General features: G+C 35.7%; 1 protein-coding gene across 1 annotated transcript in view; it reads right to left on the reverse strand.

Moving 5' to 3' along the window:
• Window positions 1–24,633, reverse strand: part of COL4A5 (collagen type IV alpha 5 chain) — a 295,836-nt gene that overhangs the window by 88,716 nt on the left and 182,487 nt on the right. Inside the window, exons 18-21 of the mRNA XM_036016745.1 lie at window positions 23,271–23,312; window positions 21,213–21,345; window positions 11,074–11,247; window positions 10,659–10,742 (exon numbers count right to left, since the gene is read on the reverse strand). Coding sequence (XP_035872638.1) covers window positions 10,659–10,742; window positions 11,074–11,247; window positions 21,213–21,345; window positions 23,271–23,312 — 433 coding nt within the window. The remainder of the gene's footprint in view (window positions 1–10,658; window positions 10,743–11,073; window positions 11,248–21,212; window positions 21,346–23,270; window positions 23,313–24,633) is intronic.

Below are 24,633 nucleotides of genomic sequence, written 5' to 3' on the forward strand. Positions count from 1 at the left end.
TATTGTGTATGTGTATTATTATTATCTCATCATTTTTTACTTCTATTTTATTAGTATTTTTTAAATATTTTATTTATTTATTTTTTAGAGAGGGAAGGGAGGGAGATAGAGAGAGAGAGAGGGAAACATCAATGTGCGGTTGCTGGGGGTTATGGCCTGCAACCCAGGAATGTACCCTGGCTGGGAATCGAACCTGGGACACTTTGGTTCCCAGCCCGTGCTCAATCCACTGAGCTACGCCAGCCAGGAGTATTTTTTAATTTCTCTTCCTTATGTTAATTTTCCTCATTGTATTTACCTGTTTAATTGCATGGTTTGACTGGTTTTCCTTATTCTCTCTGTATTGTTCCTTAATTTTCCTTCTTTCATTTGACCTGTGTTCCAATAACACACAACTCTTGATTGGATACTTTCTGTTCTGGTTATCCAAATCATATATTTCTTGTCGCATTATTGTTATTTCAGTACTATTATAAATAATTGTTGTTCCACACAACTGTACATACTACACAGCAATACTCCCTGATCTTGGCCCACTTCACTTCAATCCTGACCATTATTATACTCTCTTCTCTCTCACACTATGCCTGCTTTCTATTCTTTACTCTCACTATATCTCATCATCTAACCTTGCACAAGCACACTATTTTCTGCATTCAGCTCACAATCCTCCTCCCCTCTCACAAGAGTCTTATCTCTTACCTTTTATATATAGTGGCCAGTTGTGTGAGATGTCACAGTTAATGCTATACTTATCCAAAGAATCTGTTATCACTTCTCTAATTCCTGGTACTTTAAATCCCATAAAATACTCTCCTACTGTCTTAATTCACTTTGCCTCCCCCCTGCCATTGATCACATACAAGAATAGGTGGGAGCTGTGAATATCAGTATACCTGCTGGAGGAGAAACCCACCAACAAAGGAACCACCAATAGGTAAAAAAACAAGTACAACAAGAGAGCCCACATAAACAAAAGAAAGTGCAAACCTAGAGTGTCCAGACAAGGAGGTCAGAGACCACACAACTGAACCTCATAGAATTCATACCGTAGAAGTTCACCCCACAAAGATAGCTACCGAAGCGAAACATCAGGAAGCGCAGAAACAAAGAGTCACCTAAAATGGGGAGAAACAAAAAGAACATGCAATCAAAAGGAATGAAAGACTCCCCACTAAAAGAGCTAAATGAAATGGACGTAACCAAAATATCAGATGTAGAATTCAAATTAATGGTTATAAGGATACTCAAGGTATTCACAAACAACTACAAGAAACTGAATAAGAACTACATCAGCATTAAAAAGGAAATAGAAACTAGGAATAGAAACTAGGAAGAAATGAAAAATAAAATCTCAGAAATAAAAAGAAAACATATCACAAGGAATTATAAGCAGGCTGGATGAAGCAGAAAATCGAATCAGAGAGTTGGAGGACAAGGTAGAAAAAAACACCAGAGAGAGCAAGAAAAGGAATAGACACTCAAAAAGAATGAACATGTGGTAAGGGAGCTGCAAGACAACATGAAACATAATAATATCTGTATAATAGGGACACAAGAAGGAGAAGAAGACAGCAAGGGATAGAAAACCTGTTTGAAAATGTAATGATGGAAAACTTCCTAACTTGATGAGAAAAAAATCACACAAATCCAGGCATCACACAGAGTCCCAATCAAGAGGAACCCAAACAGGCCCACTTCAACACAGATCATAGTTAAAATGGCATAATTCCAAGACAAAGAGAGAATCTTAAAGGCAGCAAAGGAAAAACTGGAAGCAACATACAAGGGAGCCCTGATAAGGCTAGCACCTGACTTTTCAAAGGAAACACTCTAAGCCAGAAGAGAATGGCAAGAAATATTCTAAGTAATGAAAGCCAGAGGCGTGCAACCAAGATTACTCTACTGAGCAAGGCTCTCAATTAAAATGGAAGGCCAAATAAGGAGCTTCACAGACAAAAGAAGTCTAAAAGAATACACCTCCACCAAACCAGCTCTGCAAGAGATGCTAAAGGGACTGCTTTAAGAACAAGAAGAAAAACAGTGAGAGAGAGGAACACAGGCACAAAAAAAATGGCAATGAATAAGTACCTATCAATAATAACCTTAAATGTAAAGGAATTATATGCTCCAATCAAAAGACAGAGTACCTGAATGGATAATACAACATGACCCACACATATGCTGCCTACAAGAGACCCACCCGAGAACAAAAGACCTACATAGACTGAAAGTGAAGGTCTGGAAAAAAACATTCCAAGCAAATGGACAGGTACAAAAAGGTGAGGTAGCAACACTCATATCAGACAAAAAAGACTTCAAAAAATAATAATAGCCATATAAAGAGACCCAAAAGGTCACATCATAATACTCAAGGGAAGAACCAATCAAGAAGATATAAACATTGTAAATATATATGCACCCAACACAGGAGCACCCCAATACATAAAGAAAACCTTGGAGGACTTCAACAAAGATATTGATAGCAACACAATTATAGTAGAGAATTTCAACACCCCGCTGTCAAAAATATAGATCTTCTGAAAAAAATATCAACAAAGATATTGTGGCAGTGAACAATGTCCTACATCAAATGAACTTAACTGATATATATATATCAGTTATATCAGATATATATATATATATATATATATATAGAGAGAGAGAGAGAGAGAGAGAGAGAGAGAACCATTCATCCCAAAGAAGCAAAATACAAATTCTTTTCAAATGCACATGGGACAGTTTCAAAGATAGACCACATGATCGGTCACAAACAACCCTCAACAAATTCAAGAAAAATGAAATCATATCAAGCATTTTCTCTGATGACAAAGGAACTGAAACTAGAAACCAACCTCAAGGAACAAACTCAAAAACACTTAAACTCATGTAGATTGAATAGCATGCTATTAAACAATGAATGGGTCAAGAATGAGATTTGCAAAGAAATCAAAAAGTTTCTGGAAACTAATGAAAATGAACTGACAAAAACCAAAAACTTATGGGAAACATCCAAGGCAGTACTGAGGGAGAAGTTCATAGCGATACAGGCCTACCTAAAAAAGATAGAAGCATTTCAAATAAACAACCTAACCTTATGCCTACAAAAACTGGAACAACAACAAAGGCAGCCCAGAATAAGTAGAAGGAAAAAAAAATAACCAAAATCAGAACAGAGTTAAATGACACAGAGGCTAAAAGCACAATTCTAAGGATCAATAAATCCATGAGCCGGTTCTTTGAAAAGATAAACAAAATTGACAAGCCTTTAGGTAGGCTCATCACGAAAAAAAGAGAGAGGACTCAAATAAACACAATCAGAAACGAAAGAAGAGGGATTACAATTTATATCACAGAAATACAAAGGATGTATGAAATTACTACAAAGAATTTACACTGAGAAATTTGAAAACCTGGGTGAAATGGACAAATTTCTAGAAAAATATAATCTTCCAAAACTCAATGAAGAAGCAGCAGAAAGCCAGAACAGACCAATAAAAGCTGATGAAATTGAAGCAGTAATCAAAAAGCTCCCAACACACTAAAGGCCTGGACTAAACAGTTTCACTGGAGAATTTTACACAGCATTTAAGGAAGAGCTAACCCCTATCCTTCACAGACTAGCCCCAAAAATCCAAGGAGATGGAAGACTCCCAAACTCTTTTTATGAAGCCAGTATTCTCCTAATCCCAAGACCAGATAAAGATACAAGAAAGAAAACTGCAGGCCACTATCACTGATGAACATAGGCGCTAAAATCCTCAACAAAATATTGGCAAACTGCATCCAGCAATATGTTAAAAAGATTATACACCATGACCATGTGGGATTCATCCCAGGGATGCAAAGATAGTACGATATTTGCAAATCAATAAATGTAACATATCACATAAACAAAAGCAAAGAAAGAATCATGTGATCATATCAACAGATGTGGAAAAAGCCTTTGATAAGGTACAGCACCCATTTATGATAAAAACACTCAGCAAAGTGGGAATACAGGGAGCATTCCTCAACATAATAAAAACCATATATGAGAGACCTACAGACAACATCATACTCAGTGGGCAAAAACTAAAAACTTTCCCACTAAGATAAGGAGCAAGAAAAAGATGTCTACTTTTACCACTCCTATTAAACTTAGTATTGGAAGTCCTAGCCACAGCAATCAGACAAAAAAAAAAAAGAAGAAAGAGAAGAAGATGAAGAAGATGAAGAAGATGAAGAAGAAGAAGAAGAAGAAGAAGAAGAAGAAGAAGGAGAAGAAGGAGAAGAAGGAGAAGAAGGAGAAGAAGGAGAAGAAGGAGAAGAAGAGGAGGAGGAAATAAAAAGCATCCAAATTGGAAAGGAGGAAGCAAAACTGTCATTGTTTGGAGATGACATGATAGTATACATAGAAAATCCTACAGACTCCACCAAAAAGCTGCTCAACTTAATAAATGAATTTGGCATGGCAGCAGGATACAAAGTCAATATTCAGAAATGAAAGGCACTTTTGTATACCAACAAAGAAACATCAGAAACAGAAATCAGGAACAAAATCCCATTTGATATAGCAACAAGAAAAATAAAATACCTAGGAATAAATATAATCAGGGAGGTAAAAGACCTGTATTCAGAAAAGTACACATAACACTGAAGAAAGAAATTAAGGAAGACACAAACAAATGGAAACATATACCATGTTCATGGATCGGAAGAATTAACATCATCAAAATGTCTATACTATCCAAAGCAATTTATAGAGTCAATGCAATACTTATTAAAGTACCAATGGCATATTTCACGGGTATAGAACAAATATTTCAGAAATTTATTTGGAACTATAAATGACCCCGAATAGCTACAGCCATTTTGAGAAAGAAGAACAGAGTAGGAACTATCACAATACCTGATATCAAATTGTATTACAAGGCCAGGGTAATCAAAGCAGCTTGGTTCAGGCATAAGAACAGGCACATAGACCAATGGAACAGAGCAGAAAGCCCAGAAATAAATTCAAGTTTCTATGGTCAATTAATATTTGATGAAAGGGGAAGAAGCATACAATGGAGTAAAAATAGCCTCTTCAAAAAATGGTGCTAGGAGATCTGGACAGCTACATGCAAAAAGATGAAACTTGATCACCAATTCATACCATATGCAAAAATAAATTTAATAAAATAAAAATAAATAAAATAAAGGTGGATAAAAGATTTAAATATAAGTCGTAACATTATTAAAGTCCTAGAGAAGAACATAGGCAGAAAAATCTCAAATATTCCACAAAGCAATATTTTCACGGCTATGTCTCCTAGAGCAAGGGACATAAAGAAAAGAATAAACAAATGGGACTGCATCCAATTTTAAAGCTTCTTCAAGGCTCAAGAAGATACCATTAAAATGAAAAGAGAACCAACTGTATAGGAAAATATATTTGCCAATGATACCTCAGACGAAAGTTTGATCTCCAAAATATATAAAGTACTCCTATGACTCCACTCTAAGAAGACAAGCAACCCAATCAAAAAAATGGGCAAAGGTCTTGAACAGACACTTCTGCAAGGAGGACATACAGAGACTCAGAGATATATGAAAAGACGCTCAGTATCACTAGACATCAGAGACATGCAAATTAAAACCACAACGAGATACCACTTCATATCGGTCAAAATGGCCACCATAAACAAAGCAACAAACAACAAGTATTGGAGAGGTTGTGGAGAAAAGGGAACCCTAGTGCAATGTTGGTGGGATTGTAGACTGGTGCAACCCCTATGGAAAACAGTATGGAATTTCCTCAGAAAACTAAAAATGGATCTGCCTTTTGACCCAGCAATTCCACTGTTAGTATTATATCCTGAGAATCCTGAAACACCAATCCAAAAGAACCTATGCATCCCAATGTTCATAGCAGCACAATTTACAATAGCCAAGTACTGGAGGAAAGCTAAGTGCCCACCAGTAAATGAATGGATCAAAAAACTATGATACATTTACACAACGGAATTCTACTCAGCAGAGAGAAAGAAGGAGCTTATACCCTTTGCGAAAGCATGGATGGAATTGGAAAGCATTATGCTAAGTGAAATAAGCCAGGTGGTGAAATACAAATACTATATGATCTTACCATTAACAGGAACTTAATCAACAAAACTAACAAGCAAGCAAAGTATAGCCAACGACATTGAAATTGGGAACAGGCTGACAATGACCAGAGGGGAGAGGGGAGGGGATAATGGGGGAAATGTTTGAAGGCTTTACAGGAACAATTATAAAGGACATACGAAGAATAACAAGGGGGTTAGAAACAGGGGCAGGAGGTGGGAAGGGCTGGGGTTGTTGGGAGGGGTGGTGGGAAAAGGCAGAAAACTGTACATAAACAACCATGAAAAAATGTTTTAAAAAACTTTAAAAAAGAGAATGACTGGCTGCTATATTAAGAATAGAATATAAGCACAAGGATAGAAACTGGGTAACCATTTAAGTGGCTACTGCTGCAGTGATATAGGAAAGATGGCAGCTCATTCTAGAGTGGCAACAATAAAGATGATGAGAAACTGTTAAATTCTGAACATATTTTAAAGTAAAATCAATGAGAATTTCTCATGGATATCATAAAGAATACAAAATAAGAGGGAGCCCTGCCTTGTGTGGCTCAGTGGATTCAGCACCAACCTGACAACTAAAGGATTGTTGGTACAATTCCCAGTCAGGGCACATGCCTGAGCTGCAGGACACATCCCCAGTAGGGGGTGCACGAGAGGCAACCACACATTGATATTTCTCTCCCCATCTTCCTCCCTCCTTCCCTCTCTGTCTAAAAATAAATTTAAAAAAATAAGAGGGACATCAAGGATACCTTTAAGGCTTTTAGCCCAAGGAACCAGAAGGCTAGAGTGGCCTGCTTTTAAGTAAAAAGGCAAAGATGTTACTTGAAAGATTATGGGGGAGGTGGTAGTAAAACAAGGATGTGAAGTTCAAAATGTTAAGTAGACAACTAGATACACTAATCTAAGGGGAAAGATCTATATCTGGACAGGAGACATAAATTTTGAAGTCACTGGCAAGTAGATATTATTTTAAAATCTTTTAACTTAATAAATGAGTTTCGAATAGAGCAGAAGAAAAGGATGAAACTGTGAAATATTCTAAATTTAAAAGTTGGGTAGATAATTCTAAAAATGCATATGAAAATACAAAGTAAGCCAAGAGTTACTATAAAGCTATAATAATTTGGACAGTTTGGCATTGATGTCAGGAGAAAAAGTAGAACAATGGAACAAAATAGGTCAAAAACAGACTTACACAATGTATAGTCATAATATTTACAACAAAAGTGCTAATGCAATTCAATGGGAAATGGTCATTTGTATAATGGTATGGAATCAATTGGATATACATATAGGAAAAACATGAACTTTGATCCCTGTTTCCAACTATACACAAAAACTAATTGAAGATGGACCAAAGATCAAAACACAAAAGCAAACTGGTACGAGTTCTTGGAAAAAAAATCATAGAAAATATTTGTCATCCTTGGGGTAAGCAGATATTCTTAAATAGGACCTAAATAGTACTAACAATAAAAGAGGACATTAATAATTAGATTTCTTTTAATTAATAATATCTGTTCAAGAAAAGACACGAGTACAAAAGCAAGTCACAGAATAGAAGAAGATAGTTGTGATGCATGTAAGTATGTGTAAATATATATATATTTATATGAAGATATATATATATCTCCAATAACCCAATTAAAACTAGGAAAGAGGTACTTTACAAAGAGAATATACAAACTGTAAGGAAAGAAGCTCAGCATCAATAAGTCATCAGGGAAATGGGATCTGAAACCACTTTGGAAATTGGTTTAGTGATTTCTATATAAACAAAATTGACACATACCTATAACCCAGCAATTCTATTCCCAGGTGTGTGTATGTGTATATATATATATATATATATATATATATATATATATATATATATATATATATATAAAATAGAAATGAATGCTGATAATCAGAAAATGTATAAGAATGCTTATAGCAGCTTTATTCATAATAGATCCAAACCAAACATCTGTTAACATTAGAATGAATATTTAGATATATTTGTACATGGAAATACCAAAGAGCAGGGGAAAAACCCTAGTATAAACAAAAACATAAATATATCTCATAGATATAATATTGAGCAACAAAAGATACAAAAGAGCACATACTGTATTATTCCATTTATACAAAGTTCAAAATTAGGCAAACTAATGTATGATAGATGGTAAAATTATGGTTATTTTTTTTTTGCTTATACAAAATTTAATTACAGGAAAATACAGCCATTTCTATTTCTCTATTCCATTATCTTTCTCCTTAATATACTTTATACTACCATACTCATAGTTTTTTTTCCCTCCTTAGCACTTCTTACACACTTCCACATGATCTATAACTACCTCTTTGATGGGATTGGTGACACTGTGATCCTGGGGCTACAAGTGATCATTGTTCTTCTCTACTCTTTTTTAAAAATTTTATTTTAATCGTTCAAGTACAGTTTTCTGTCTTTTACTCCCATCCCAGCCCACACCCCCCCAGCCCTCCCCACCTCCCATTTCCACCCCCACCTTGTTTTTGTCCACATGTCCTTTATACTTGTTCCTGCAAACCCTTTCCCTTTCCCCCTGAATTTCCCTCCCCTCTCTCCTCTGGTCACTGTCAGCCTGTTCTCTATTTCAGTGTCTTTGGTCATATTTTGCTTGTTTGTCTGTTTGTTTTGTTTTTAGGTTCCTGTTAATTGTGAGATCATATGGGTATTTGTCTTTCACTGACTGGCTTATTTTGCTTAGCATAATGCTTTCCAGTTCCACCTGTGCTGTCACAAAGGGTATTTTTTAGAATGCTAACTAGGGGGCACAAGACAGTCTTCTCGAGTCCTGGGAAAGTTCTATATTTTGATTTAGATGGTAGTTACATGAGAGATTCCATACAAAAATAGATAGATAATAGATAGGAGATATAAATTATATACTTCAAACAGACATACACACACACAGCAGGTCCTCGAATAATTTCAATTCATTCAACATCATTTCATTATAATGTTGATGAACCAACTCTTGTTCATATCAAATAGCCTATGGTAAATTGGTTTCATTATACGTCATTTCACTGAAAGTCACCAATCCTACTGACGATGTGAATTGAGGACTTGCTATATAAATATATATTATGCTAGGTAGATATGAAGAAAAACAAGGCATGTAATGCACTGAAAACCAATTGAGAAAAGTGTTTAAAGAATGAAAATAAATCAAGTAAAAAAGGACAGAGACTTGACATTTAGATTAGTAGGTTATAGGCTGCTGATGACTTTGACAAAAGCATCTATGGAGTGGTGGTGGAAGGAAGTAAAATCCTGATTGGGGTATGTTTAAGAGAAAATTAGAGGACAGTATCTAGAGAGAATGAGTAGAAATTTCTTGAGGTGTTTTGCTCTAAATGGGAGTAGAAGAATAGAGCATTATTTGGCAGGGGAAGTGGGTTTATGATAAGGTATTTTTTAGATTGGTGAAAAGAGCATATGTGTATGATACTAGCAATGATTCAGTAAAAGTGAAAAATTGCCCTGGCTGGTGTAGCTCAGTGGATTGAGCATGGGCTGTGAACCAAAGGGTCATCGGTTCAATTCCCAGTCAGGGCACATTCCTAGGTTGCAGGCCAGAGCCTCAGTGTGGGTTATGTGAGAGGCAATCACACACTAATGTTTCTCTCTGTCTCTTTCTCTCTCCCTTTCCCTCTCTCTAAAAATAAATAAAAAGAAAAAAAAAAGAAAATATTTATTGAAAAAAGTGAAAAATTGATGGTGTGAGAGATACAAAAGTTTCTGGAACAAAATTCTTGGGAAAACAAGAGGAAATGGAATCTATTGTATAAATAGAAAAATTGGCTTTAGATAGGAGTATTAATAGTAACAAGCAGGAAGAGAGAATATATGGGCACAGATGCAAATAGGTGGGTAAATGTCATGGTGGCTACCTATGAAAGTTGTCTTATTGCTTCAATTGGTCAGTGAAGGAGGAAACAGTCAGAATCTTAAAATGAGAATGGAAGAGGGGATGTTAAAATTATAAAGAGAGAAGAGAAGATTCGGGCTCAGAAGAGGTAGTATTTTGGACCCACCAAGGCTATTTTTTTTGTTGTAAGTAAGTACAACAAAGTGAGTGGACAGTAAAGGAGTCAAGGGTTTACGCGTGGTATTGATTCCAATGATTGATCATGGAATTTAAGCTAGGTTGAGGGAAGGAAAAAAAAAAACAAAAAATGCCCAAACACTAAGGGATAGTCAAAGTTGGTACGTCTCACTGAGGTTGATGTTGGAGTCAGTTTATTAGAGTTAGTAGAGCTTAAAAAATGAGACAGTGGTCAGAAAATGGGACTCATGAAATCAAGGTTATGGAAGTGTGCACTACTGTGAAACAAATGGTCTTGGATGTGTTCATGGGAGTGAGTGGCTGAAGTACGGTGGAGGATACAGAGGATTTTGAAATGCTTTGTAAGAATGAATGGTGTTGTGAAAATTGGACAGCTACATGGATAAAAAGACCACCTTCTTATACTAAACACAAGAATAAATTCAAAATGGATGAAATAATGAAGGACAAAATGTGGGGATCAAACCTTTCACTCCTTGTTCTCCTTGGAGTCCTCTACCACCTGGAGATCCTGGAGGGCCTGGGGGGCCTGCTTCACATATCTCATCTCCTGAGATAAGAATAAAAAAGGATAGCAAGTTAATTGTGAAATGCGCAGAAGACTAAACAAAAAAGAAGCCTGGCAGGGTAGAAAAAAGACCTCTTTTCAGCTACTTCTCTGCAGTAATAAAACTAACTATAAGCAAAAGGAAAATACAATATTGGCAAGAATTTGAAAAGCAAATTTAAACATCAAAGAACCACCAAAAAATCAAAGTACAAGCTGCCATAGCATCTCTTAGATATCAGAAACACAAAGAATGGTGCCAAATTTCAGTTAGCTTCACTTACAAATGAAAACAAAATACAACAATAGAATTTAGAAGAAAAGAATAGCTTACTAGGAGGGATGTGAGAACCTGGAGGGCCAGGAGGCCCTGGAAGGCCAGGAGCCCCAGACTTTCCATCAAGTCCAGGAGATCCAGGAAAGTAAATTCCAGGTGGCCCTTCATCTCCTTTCTGTCCTCTTTCTCCAGGAAAGCCAGGGGGGCCAGGAGGACCCATAACTGCAATCCCTAAGATAAAAAAAATTACCCATTGATTCTCATGGAAAGAGACAATTCACAGAGCTACCATTATTTTGCCTCCTGTCTTCAGAGGTATGTTCTGCTGTTTTGTGAGACATTATAGAAAACAAAAAGGAAAAAAAAATACCAATTGAAATGATCAAAATGATATTTTGGAAATATTACTTTGGTTCTCAATGAGACAGTAAGTAATGATAAGATCTTCCTTTAACGTGTAATGCCTGTTATGTATTTATTGTTTGCTATGAGAATTAACATTTGAAAAAAGGATGAAAAATTTCAAATACTGTATGTACCAGTCTGAGTGTAGGAAACAATTAATTTAAAGTAGCTTTATTACTTTTGGAAATGTATAATAAATCTCCATCCACTCTTCTTTGACACTGAGATCTTTTAATCTCAGAAACACTAGAAAGCCTTTAGCAAGAGAAAAAGACGCATTTCAAACTTTCCATGTGTCTGTTTCTGGACATTCTTCTGTTTTACTACCTATTTCTGCACTACTGACACACTTTTTCATTACTACAGCTTTACAATGTTTTCAAAACTGACAAGGAAGATATACCCATTTTTGTTCTTTTTAAAAACCATCTCCACTATATTGATAAATTTACTCTTCTAAATGAATTGTATAATCAACTTATTAGTTTCATTATAAAAATCATTGGAATTTTGGATGAAATTAATTTGAGTTTAAAGATTAAATTTGGTAGAATCACCTGTTCTCACATCAAGTAATAGTTAAGTATATCTCTCCATTTAATAATTAATTTTATATTTAATAAAATTTCTACAAAATTCTTCAAAGAGGTCTTATACATCTTTTGCTGTGTTTATTTGTTAGTTAATATACTACTATAGTAAATTTTACTGTTACTATTGTTAACTTGATTTTTTGTTATATGTTTAATTTTTGTATTGCTAGTACAGAATAAAGCAAATTATTTAAGTATGCAACCATATCTGGCCACCTTGCAAACATTTAAGTTATGGTAATTTGTCATTTGATTATTTCAGTCTTTCTCGGTAGATAATCATATGGTTTTTGGATAACCAACATTTTTTGTTCCATTCTTACACCTCTTTTTTCTTCCAGACTTAGTACAACTGGCTGTGATCACCAGTATAAGGACAAACAGTAATGGTGTCTCTGAGAATCTTTATCTTATTTTTTTACTTGAATGAGAATGCTCCTGAGGTGTCACTACAAAGTATGACACTTCCTGTACAGCCCTGCACTTCCTGTATGAAGTACACAGTTTCATCAAGTTAAGGTAGTTCCCTTTTAAACATTTTTCTTTTAGAAATGAATGGACATTGAATATTTTTGAAATTATTCTCTCTATCTATTGGTATATTCTCTTTTAATCTGTCATAGTCCATTACAGCAATGCCGAACTATCCTTGCAATCTTAGGTTAAAAATTAGTTGGTCATAATATTATGTCATTTATTATAATAACTTCTGGATTAATTTGATAATATTTTTACTTAGAATTGTTGCTTTTATGTCCATAAGGGAGATTGATTTATAGGTATTTCTAATGCCATCTCTTTGGTGCTTTGATATCAATGTTATGCAATTGAATTTCCTTTATTAAAAATGTTCTGAAACAGTTAAAAATATGAGAGTTATCTGCTAAAAACCTGGTAGAATTCATTGACAAATCTATACAAAACCAGCCATGAAGATTCAGACTTCTGGTCAAGGTGATGAATGGCATTGGCTGGCATGGCTTGCCCCTTCATACAACCACATCAAAATTACAACTAAAATATAGAACAACCATCATTCAAGTACATCAGAAATCTAACTGAATGGAAGTCTGACAACTACAAAGTCGAGTTGAGTGAAAGTCTGACAACTACAGAGTTAAAGAAACCATATCCATCCAGACTAGTAGGAGGGGTGGAGTTGCGGAATGAGCTGGACCCACACTCATGTGGATAAAAATTCAGGAGTGATATCTTGGGAGCAAGGAGTCCTAGCCCCACAGCAGGCACCATAGCCCAGGATTCCAATGCCAGGAAGATAAGTCCCCACAAATTCTGGCTGCAAAACCCAGAGTGGATTGTGTCAGTGAAAGAAACTGGTGGAACTCCAAGCAGTTCCCTGTAAAGAACACACACATGGACTCCCCTACTCAGACTCACTCCCTCTGAGCTCCAGCAATGGGTAGTAGCTTGAAAAGCACTAGTGGTACACAGGGAGAAACTGAAGTATCTGGCATCAAGATGAGCAGAGGCCATTGTCCCTTTACTAAACTCTCCCCCCCACCAACAGAGCTGATAAGCTGGTGCCATATCTGAGATTCCATCTACCTGGCTAACACTGTTTGACCCACTTTGGAAATCCCCATAGGCTCTGCCCCACCCAATTTATAGGCCCACCCAATCTACTTTTTCATATGAATGCCTGGTCTTGGTTCCTAAATCCTATCAAACAAGCAACAGTTGACCTCAGTGAGCCCTGCTGGCAGCCTGATTAGATTCACAGCCTGGGAGTCTCTAAGCCCAGCAGAAATAACAACCATCTCCGATTGCTTTATAGCTCAGGCAGGGCAGTCCCAGGCAAAACACAGGTGGGGGCTGACCTTGCCCTGAACCACCTGGGAAACCCCAGAGCCAGCACATCAGTGGACAGCTACAGACCATGTCAGAGCACCACTACTCTGGCTCTGCATAGCTCCACAGATGATGGATGCTGGTGGTCAGTGGTGATGGCCTGTCCTTGCAGCTGAATGGCCTAGGTAAATCCCTCCCATTGATCTACCAACAGCAACCAAGGCTCAACTACAAGAGGAGGGTTTACTCAGTTTACATAAAGGGCATGCCTAGAATACTCAGCTTGGGTGATAGGGCAAGTTGAGCCATTGGAGCCTATAGGACACCTACTAATTTAGGCCACACTACCAAGAAATGGAGTCAAAGCTCAGCCTAATACATAGAAACAAACACAAGGAGGCTGCCAAAATGAGGATACAAAGGAACATGGCCCAAATGAAAGCACAGATCAAAACTCCAGAAAAAGAGCTAAACGAAAAGAAGATAAGGAATCTATCAGATGTAGTGTTCAAAACACTGGTTATAGGATGCTCAAGGAAAATAGTGAGGACCCTCAGCAGCATAAAAAATATCCAGTCAGACCCCAGAGCCACAAGCCTCAGATGCTCCCCAGGTAACTGCAGTACACCCTGCCCTCGCTTCTTGGAACCCAGGGCCCAGGGTCTCATCTACCTGCAGAGCAGGAGCACTCAGAGCAGATAGCACTATGTCTATCCTCCCTGCTCTTCTCTACCTTAGGCTGAGTCTGGACCAGAAAACCAGTGTGCAGGCAAGGACTCTCCCCACACCCACCATCTGGGCTGAGCCAGGCTCTGTGATCCCCTGGAAGAGTTCATGTGGTGTCAGGGGACGCTGCAGGCCTAGGGATACTGTCTTTATAGAGAAGAAATGGATACACCCTTGCACAGAAAGAAACCTCTGGAGCCTGGAGACAATGCCAAGTTCTTCATGGAAGACTTTTATGTAGGGAGATATTACTGTAAAACTTAGCCACACTGGCTGGACAGAGCCCCGTGACCCCCTGGAGCTGGTGGTGACAGGGGTCTACTACTATAAACCCAGCCTCTCAGCCCTGCCCACCACTGTCATGACCTCAGGAAGGAACATGACCCTCCAATGTGGCTCTGGAATACGATTTGACAGGTTCATTCTGACTAAGGAAGGAGAAGACAGGCTCTCCTGGACCCTGGACTGATAGCAATAGTCCAGTGGGCAGTTCTAGGCCCTGTTCCCTGTGGGCCCTGTGATACCCAGCCACGGGTAGACATTCAGATGCTATGGCCCCCAGATATGGTTTTACCCCAGTGACCCCCCTGGACCTCCTGTTCTTAGAAGTCTCTGAGGATCGGCCCCTCCCCAATTCAGAGTCAGGCCCACAGAGTAATCTCCAAAGGTACTGGAACAGGCTGATTGTGGTCTTGGTAGCTCTCATCCTTCTGCTCTCCCTCCTCCTCTTCCTCTTCCTCCAATGCCAGCATCAGAGCAAAGAAAGGATGTCAGATGCTGCCATGAAGGACCCACAGCCTGGGGAGGGCATGGAGCTGGACCCTCAGGCTGCTGTATCTGCTGCCCCCAGGATGTGACCTATGCCTAACTGAACCACTTGGGCCTCAGACAGGAGACAAGTGAAACCACTTCCTCCCTGTCAGAGGAACCCGCAGATGAGCCCAGTGTGTACACTGCTCTGGCCATCCACTAATTCAAGAAGGACCCAGACCCCACACTCCAGGGAGGGGGCCTTCAGGGACTCCAGATGGCATAGGAGCTGCTCCCAAGGACACTCAGCTAGTGAGCCAAGCCAGCCTAGAAATCTGACATGGATCCCCAGTAGCTCCTGGGGACCTCTGGGATCCCCTGATTCTACAGTCAATGATAACCAGTATCCCCACATTTTGGAAATAAAGCAAACAGACTTATCCATAAAAAGAAAATATCCAATCAGAAATGAGGGATACACTAATTGAAATAAAGATAAATTTACAATGAAATAACTGTAGAGTCTTGAAGTTGAGAATCAAATCAATGATTTGGAACATAAGGAACTGAAAAACAACCAGTCAGAACAAGAAGAAAAAATAATCCAAAAATATGAGAATAATATAAAACAGCCTCTGGGAAAACTTCAACAGGTCCAACATGTGTATCATAGGGATACCAGAAGAGAAGAGAAAGCAAGAAATTGGAAATCTATCTGAAAAAATAGTGAAAGAAATCTTCTCTAATTTGGTGAAGGAAATAGACATGCAAGTCCAGGAAGCACAGAGAGTACCAACAATGATGGATGCAAAGAGGCCCACTCCAAGACACATCATAATTAAAAGGCCAGAGGTTAAAAATAAAGGGAGACTTAAAAGCAGCAAGAGAAAGGAAGTTGGTTACCAGATGGTTGCCAGATGGGAGGGGGAGAGGATTAAGAAATACAAATAGGTAGTTACAGAAAAGCCATGGGGATGTAAAGTACAGTATAGGACACGGAGTAGCCAAAGAACTTATATAAGTGACCCATGGATATGAACGATGGTGGAGGTATTACTTGAGGGAGTAGGGAGTGCTGGGTGGAGGAGGAAAAGGGGCAAAGATCAGGATAACTGTAATAGCACAATCAATAAAATATAAAAAATATGAAACCAATGCTTTTCTTTTTTTAACATTTTTTTAAATTTTAATCATTGTTCAAGTACAGTTTTCTCCCTTTTACTCCAATTCCAGCCCACCCACCCAACCCTCCCCACCTCCCTCCCATTACCACCCTCCCCCTAGTTTTTGTCCATGTGTCCTCTAAATTTGTTAAACCAATGCTTTTCAACAGAGATCTTTAACATTTCAAAATCTTCCATGATAATTAATCTATACTTAGATTTCTTATTCTTAAGATAATTTTGATAATTTATGTTTTCTGTTTCAAAAGGAATATATATTTCAACTAGAATTTCAAATATATACATACAGTTTCACAGTTCTCTTGTAATTTAAAAATTTTAATTGTTTTTGGCAATAATCATTTTTCTTTACTGATTTTATTTGTGCACCCCTTGCCTTTATATTTCTCATATTTTTTTCTTACCTTTATCAAGTTTCTCCTCTTTTGTTTGTAGTTGTTTTGTTTCTTATTTTTTAACTAAGCTCATTTATTTTTAGTATCCCTAATTTTGTGATAAATTAAGTGTACTACTTTGATTTTATTTGTGCACCTCTTGCCTTTATATTTCTCATATTTTTTTTCTTACCTTTATCAAGTTTCTCCCCGTTTGTTTGTAGTTGTTTTGTTTCTTATTTTTTAACTTAGCTCATTTATTTTTAGTATCCCTAACTTTGTGATAAATTAAGTGTACTACTTTGAGGGGTGTATAAGGGTATTACATGGTAATGGAAAAAATACAATAAAGATTAAATAAAAAAGAGTACTACTTTGCTTATATTTAATGAAGTTTGATTTGTGGTAGTTTAACATTCAGTAGTTTGTTATTTCCATTTCTGTTTCCTTTTTACCTCTAGAGTTATTTACAAATGTGCATTTTAATATATAAAATTAATGACATTTCATTCTTCTCTTGTTAATTCCTAACTTTATTTCACTGTGGTCACAGAACATGATCTGTGTATAATTTTCAATTTTTTTCCTGCTCTAATAGAGTCAATTACTATAAATGTTTCATGTATGTTTGAAAAGAATGTACATTCTCTGTTTCAGAGTTTTTCTTTCTCCCCCAAATGTACAGCTTGATAGTTTTGCTCAGGTCATTATATCCTTACTTATATTTCACCTACCTGATATGGTAGGTATTTGCTAATTTATCTCTTGTAGTTTATCAGTTTTCACTTTATATATTCAAAGCTATATTGTTAGATGCATAAAGTTTCATGACTTTTATATCATTGTGGTATAACTTGGAGTTTTTACATATCTCTTTGTCTCTTTAATACATTTTTACATTAAATTCTATTTCATACTATTCTTCATAGTATATTTCATACCAATTAATTAACAAGCTTTCTTTTGATAGCAGTTGCTTAACATCTTTCCATTGCCTTATTTACAAATTTTCTATGTCCTTTTACTTCGGATATGTCTATTATACACAGTATAGATATTTTTTAGTCCAATTTTTTTTTTTTTAGTTTTTCTCTTTTATTCAGTGTTTGGTCCATTCACATGTATTAGAATTACTGATTGATTTTTAACTTCTTGTCATCCTATATTTTATTTTCTATTTACTCAGATTTATCTATGCTTGTTTTGACCCAATCCTAACTTGTATTACATAGATCAAAAATTTTGGTCATATCTTTTCCATTAACTAGTGTGTAAATCATGCATTTTATTTCTTTTGTTCTCTAGCAGTTACTACTAAAATTTAAAATAAACATATGCAATAAACCTATGTTTTTCTAAAAACCAATAGAGTTAATAATAGGGGTAGGGGTGGGGGCTGAGTGAAAAGGATGAAGAAATTAAACAAATAAAAAAAGTCATAGAGACAGACATCAGTATGGTGATTACCAGAGGGAAAGGTGGAGTGGAGGGAGGCACAAGAAGGAAAAGGAGGGATAAATGGTTGACAGAAGACTTGACTTGGGTTGGTGAACATACAATACAATATACAGATGCTGCATTTTAGAATTGTGCATCTGAAACATATAGAACCTTATTAAATTCAATAAAATTTAAAAAATATCTGCTTTTATGATCAATACTTTAGACTTAATATACATTAATAATATTTTTCCTAACCATTGATTCTTGCATCTTATGCCCACAACCCCAATTTTATCCTGAATTCATGTCCTTTTTCCTGGAATAAAACCTCTAGTAACTATGCTACAGAAGTTCTGGAGGTAATGAACTTTCTAAGTATCCAATATTTATAAGAGGATGACATCTTGATGTAAAATACAATCCTAAATCCAAAGTTATTTTTCCTTATCACTTTGAAAATGTGGTATATTATCTTCCTCTGGCACTCACTGCTTCATGGGTGATATGCCTTTTCTCTCAGACAGATTTTAAGAGTTTATATCCTTAAATTCTAAAATATCCCTACAATGTGTCCAATTATATATATTTTTATTATTTCCTCTTGCTTAATATTTCATAAGCCTTTTCACAGGGACTCATGTCTTTTTTTAATACATAAAAGTTCTCAGTTATTAATTTTTCAAATATTGCCTGTTGTCTCATTTTCTGGTCCATGAACTCCTTAATGATGGAGTTTTAAACTTCTAGGTTTATCCTTTATGTCTCTCAACTTCTCTTCCATGCTATCTAAGTCTTTAATGTTTTTACTGCATCCTGAGAGAATTCCTTATCTCAATTTTCCAGACATAGTATGTGCTTAGTTCATTATCTTGAAATTAGATAATTAGTTAAACCAAAAGGAGACTCACATTTATTATCTTTCTTTCAGGATAGATCACTGAGTTTCTCTCACCTCATCATGTTAATTTTTCATTAGCCAAACATTTTTGGAGGGAAATACCTAGGAATAAATTTAACCAAGGAAGTAAAAAAACCTGTACTCAGAAAATTGTAAGATGCTGAAGAAAGATATTGAAGAAGATAGAAATAAGTGGAAGCACATAACCGTGATCATGGATAGGACGAATTAACATCATTAAAATGTCCATATTACCCAAAGTAATCTACAGACTCAATGCAATTCTTACCAAGATTCCAAGCACATACCTCATAGAACTAGAACAAATATTTCAAATATTTATATGGAACCACAAAAGGCCCCACATAACAACAGCAATCCTGAGAAAGAAGAACAAAGTTGGAGAAATCATGCTACTTAATATCAGACTATACTATAAAGCCATAGTAATGAAAATAGCATGGTACTGGCCTAAAAACAGACACATACATCAATGGAATGGAATTGAAAGCCCAGAAATAAAACACCTTTATAGTCAATGAATATTCGATAGAGGAAGCAAACACATACAATGGGCTAAAGATGGTTTGTTCAATGAGAGGTGCTGGGAAAACTGGACAGATGCATGCAGAAAAATGAAACTAGACTACCTTTTTATACCACACACAAGAATAAATTCAAAATCAATCAAAGACTTAAATGTTAGACCTGAAACCATAAACATAGTAGAAGAAAACATAAGTAGCAAAATCTTGGACATAGCTTATACTAATATTTTATCATATATATCTCCCCAAGAATGGAAAATAAAAGAAAAAATAAACAAATGGGATAACATCAAACTAAAAGGTGTTTGCACAGCAATGGAAATCATCAACAAAATAAAAAGACAACCCACAGAATGGGAGATATATTTACTGATATATCTGATAAGGGGTTAATATCCAAAATTTATAAAGAACTTATAAAACTCAACACCATAAAAATAAACAATCCAATTAAAAATGGGCAAAGGACCTGAATAGACTCTTCTCCAAAAAGGATATACAGATAGCTAATAGACATATGAAAATATGCTCAATGTCATTAATCATCATAGAAATGCAAACTAAAACCACAATGAGACATCATCTCACATAATCACAATGGCTATCATCAATAAATCAACAAACAACAAGTGCTGGTGAGAATGTGGAGAAAAACAAACCCTTTTGTAAGTGTTAGCTAGAACACTTATGTTATGCAGACATACAAAGCCACTGTGGAAAGCAGTATAGAGATACCTCAAAAAATTAAAAATGAGTCTGCCTTTTGATCCAGTGATCCCACTTATGAGAATATATCTGAAGAAACCCAAACCACTAATTTGAAAGAACATAAGCACCTCTTTTTTTGTTGCAGTGTTATTTACAATCACCAAGATATGGAAATAGCTTAATTGTCGATCAGTAGATGAGTGGATGAAACAACTAAGGGACATTTATGCAATGGAATACCCCTTGGTTGAAAATAAGAAGAAAATTTTACCCTTTGCAAGAGCATGGATGGACCTGAGAAACATTATGCTAAGTGAAATAAGCCAGTTAGAGAAAGACAAATACCATACGATTTCACTTATATGTGGAGTCTAATGAAGAAACTGAACTAACAAGCAAAGTAGAGACAGACTCATAGATAGAGGACAGGCTGAGAGCTAAGGGGGGAAGTGTATGGTGCAGGGATTGAGAAAAAAGGGAAAAGGGCTCATGGACATGAACAACAGTGTGGTGATTGCAGAAGGCATGGGGATTTTAGGGAGTTAAATGGCAGTGGAAAAACACAATTTAAAAAAAATGAAGTAAAATCAATAGGTGAAAAATTTGTTGAGAAAATCTAAGAGTGGAGAAATTTTTTTCAATTAGAAAGTACTCATATCTTTTATTGCCATGTTCACCCTGGAACTAGTATGATAATATTTTATATGTGATTAGTCAAAAAGTTCTGAACACAAGCACATTAGTACAACTGCTTTTACCTGGAGGTCCAGGAAGGCCAGGTGGACCCTGTATTCCAGGAATTCCTCGCTTTCCTTTTTCTCCAGGCAAGCCAAGCAACCCCATGTTTCCTTTTTCTCCTACAGTCACACCAGTCCCAGGTCTACGCATTACCTTTATTATAAAAGAAAAAAATTAAAGAACTCAAAGAGGAAGAAGCTTGTTCTCCTGAAGATAATATAACAGCTACATATGATCACAATGCCATCATTTTCACAAAGTGCTCCGATGCAAAATCTTTGACTAATACATAGATTATGATTCACACCTCTATCACTTCTTCAACTGGTTAGAAATTTCCCCAAACTCATAATAATATTACCATTCTCCTGAACTCCAGGATTAGAGAGCTATAATTATTTTAGATGTCTCTTATCTTATAATTCACATTCAATTCATTTAATCACCTAAGCAGATCATTCTTCACCTCAAATGTCTCCCTAATTTGTCTTCCTCCTTCCTGTTGCTAAAGCTACTATCTGTACCTCACACTTGGACTAAGAGAAGAACCTCTGAACTTTGACTCTTGAATCCAAATCTACTGCTAGGATAAGCTTCTTCAAAAACCAATTTTTTGTGTTTAAGGATTCAAAATTGTTCACTACTTTTTACTGTATCTGATGTTATTTTTAATCTTGCATTGTGTCAAGTCACTTTTCACTTCCAATGCCTTTCTCACTTTTTCATCTTCTGCTGTTCCTAGTGATGAATTTTTAGTAGAGTGAGGTCATTTCGTGCATCTTGAACATTCTTGTCTTTGTTTTTGAATATGCCATTTTAAACATCAGTAATGCCTTCCTTCAATCTTTCCCTTTAGCAACCCATATTTTTTCTTCCTTCCTCATAAAAAAATTTATCTCTTCCAGGAAGTCTCTATTGATTAAAATCAACTAACTGATTATTCCTTTTCTCTGTCTTCTTAGAACCTCAGCACATGAAGGATTTCATGTTAATAATCAAAATATAAAGAAATTAAACTCAAAGAGCTATAAAGGTAAATAAGCCTTAGATTTAAGAAAGTGTCAGTCCAAGGTACAAATCAACACCTACTGACAAAGTGTGGTATTTTATTTGACATAAGAAATATTCAGACAAAAGAAGAACACTAAAAGTTGTGGGACTTAGAATTGGAATAGCAATTCAAAGATGAAAGTGAGATGCTGGAGGGAACTGCATTTTCAAATTTTCAATTTCTTCTGATATTCACCAAAATTTTTCATCTCATTTGATAAAGAAATTCTTCCTTAGAGAACTAAAACTGATTTTAAAATAAAAATGAATAAAAATATTTAACAAAACTAAAAGTATATCCTCATTAAATTTAGTAAGCTACTAAGTATCAATATCTGGGCAAAAAGAATGAAATTGATATTAGAACATACAGGTTTCATAGCACTTGCACCTTGCAGCTTTATTTCAGCCAAAGGAAAAACAATCTGTTAAATTGCAGCAATAATATTTTATTCTAAATAAGATTGGAAATACATTTGATTTAAATTTCATGGAAATGCAAATATGACAGAAAATCTGCACACCCCTCCCCAGTTATTCTTTCACAGAGCAGTTTCCTACAGTTGTTATTAAAAGCCTTGAGAAGTACACACTCAGTGAAAAAGAGAGGTGTGACTCAGACAATTACAAACTGAGAAAACCTATTACGACTCAATCCTTTCCCCTGAGTTCTGCAGGGGAAAGAACCAATTCTTAGTTCCCCAACAATTTCTTAATTGAAATTTTGTAAGCAATACTTGCACCACCTTCTGGTTACCTGATAAATGATTTGGCAATCATGATGCAAAAAAAAACCAATGTCATAATTTTGGAGCTTTAGCATGGAGATGTAATACAAAGACAGAAAAATACAAAGACTCTGAGGTCAACACTGAAATGTTCAGATGTAAAGATTTTTAAGACAGTAGAAGTTGAAAATTACTTGGAATTTTGTGTTCTACTAGGAAAGGGAACACAGTATATAATTAAGGTGCAAAAATGAAAATGCATTAATAAACTTGATAAATGAAGACTAAAAAATAACTTACAAGTCCAGGTGGGCCAGGTGGGCCAATGTCACCTTTTTGGCCCTATTCAACACAATTTTAAAATAGGTTAGTAAAAATCATATGAAAACATCCATTTCTTCAAAAACATAACAGATAACTAATTTCCATAAAGACCCAGAAATCCATAATAAAATATATCAAAATATATAACACGAAGTAAACAAAACAATAGTGAGCTAAGCCTAAGAAGATCTGTGATGTTCTTTCAGATTTACTACCTATATGATCTTGACCAAATAAATTAATTTGTCTGTGTTATCTATAAGTCAAGATTCTAAGATATTTCCAGCTCTAACACCCTTTGATTTTAAGATTCATATTTCTATGAAAATATAAACATTTTATAAAGATGATACTGAATAAAGAAATTGGAACCACTCAAATTAGTTAAAACCATTACATTTTTTACATTTAGCCATAAAATTTGTCAAGGGCACAATTTCCATCATTGACAGATATGTTATAGCTAATGGACTTAAGTATCATCAGGAATAGCTAATCAATCATAATTGCTCCTGTGAGTTTGTTCTTAGAAGCTAAAGAAAGACAAATTCATACAAAAATATTACCCTTAACCAGTAGCTACAACAGCATGAAGAACACAGTATTCAACCATTACTCCACTGCCAAAACCTAAGGATAGATGTCTCTCTCACACCTCTGTTCTCATTCTAGACTTATTCATAAAAACTTTTCAACTATCTATAAGCTCCTTTTAGTTTAAGAAGTTACTCTGCACTATAACTTTACTTAATACTTGAAAAACAATATTATTCTCTGAGTATTCTAGTTGTGCCTCTTATGCCAAGATAGAATTTAGATCTAATTTAGAGATAAACTACCACTAAAATATGTGCCCTTGGAATACATTTAATTTTGTAACACCTTGCCTACAAAACAAAGCTTTTCAGTTTTAGTTTTCATACAAAGCAATTAGAGACCATAGAGACTGAAAAACCGGTTATTTTGTGATCTGCTATAGAGAATTCCCCTATAGGGAATTGAGTGCTTCATACATTATTTTGAAGTCACTTTTTAAATAGGCAACTAAACAAATTACTTCAGTCAGGCTGCATAGCCAAATTAAAAAAAAAAAATTAGCCACAGACTTCTAGGCAATGATTGTATAGAGCATGGAAATGTCTAGTGGAGACATTCTAAATTCATGGCTTACAGGTCTTTTCAGTAGGAGGACCTCACTGAAATGGTGCTGAATTTGCTTTCTGGAGAACAAAGTTTTGCCGATATATGTTCAAAGCAAAGACATCAACTTTTCACAATGGAAATAGCTGAAGTTCAATAATTCTTTATCTACTTTCACTACATGGACTGTGATTTGGAA

Source organism: Phyllostomus discolor, chromosome X (genome assembly GCF_004126475.2).
Source record: "Phyllostomus discolor isolate MPI-MPIP mPhyDis1 chromosome X, mPhyDis1.pri.v3, whole genome shotgun sequence".
Taxonomy (NCBI): Eukaryota; Metazoa; Chordata; class Mammalia; order Chiroptera; family Phyllostomidae; genus Phyllostomus; species Phyllostomus discolor.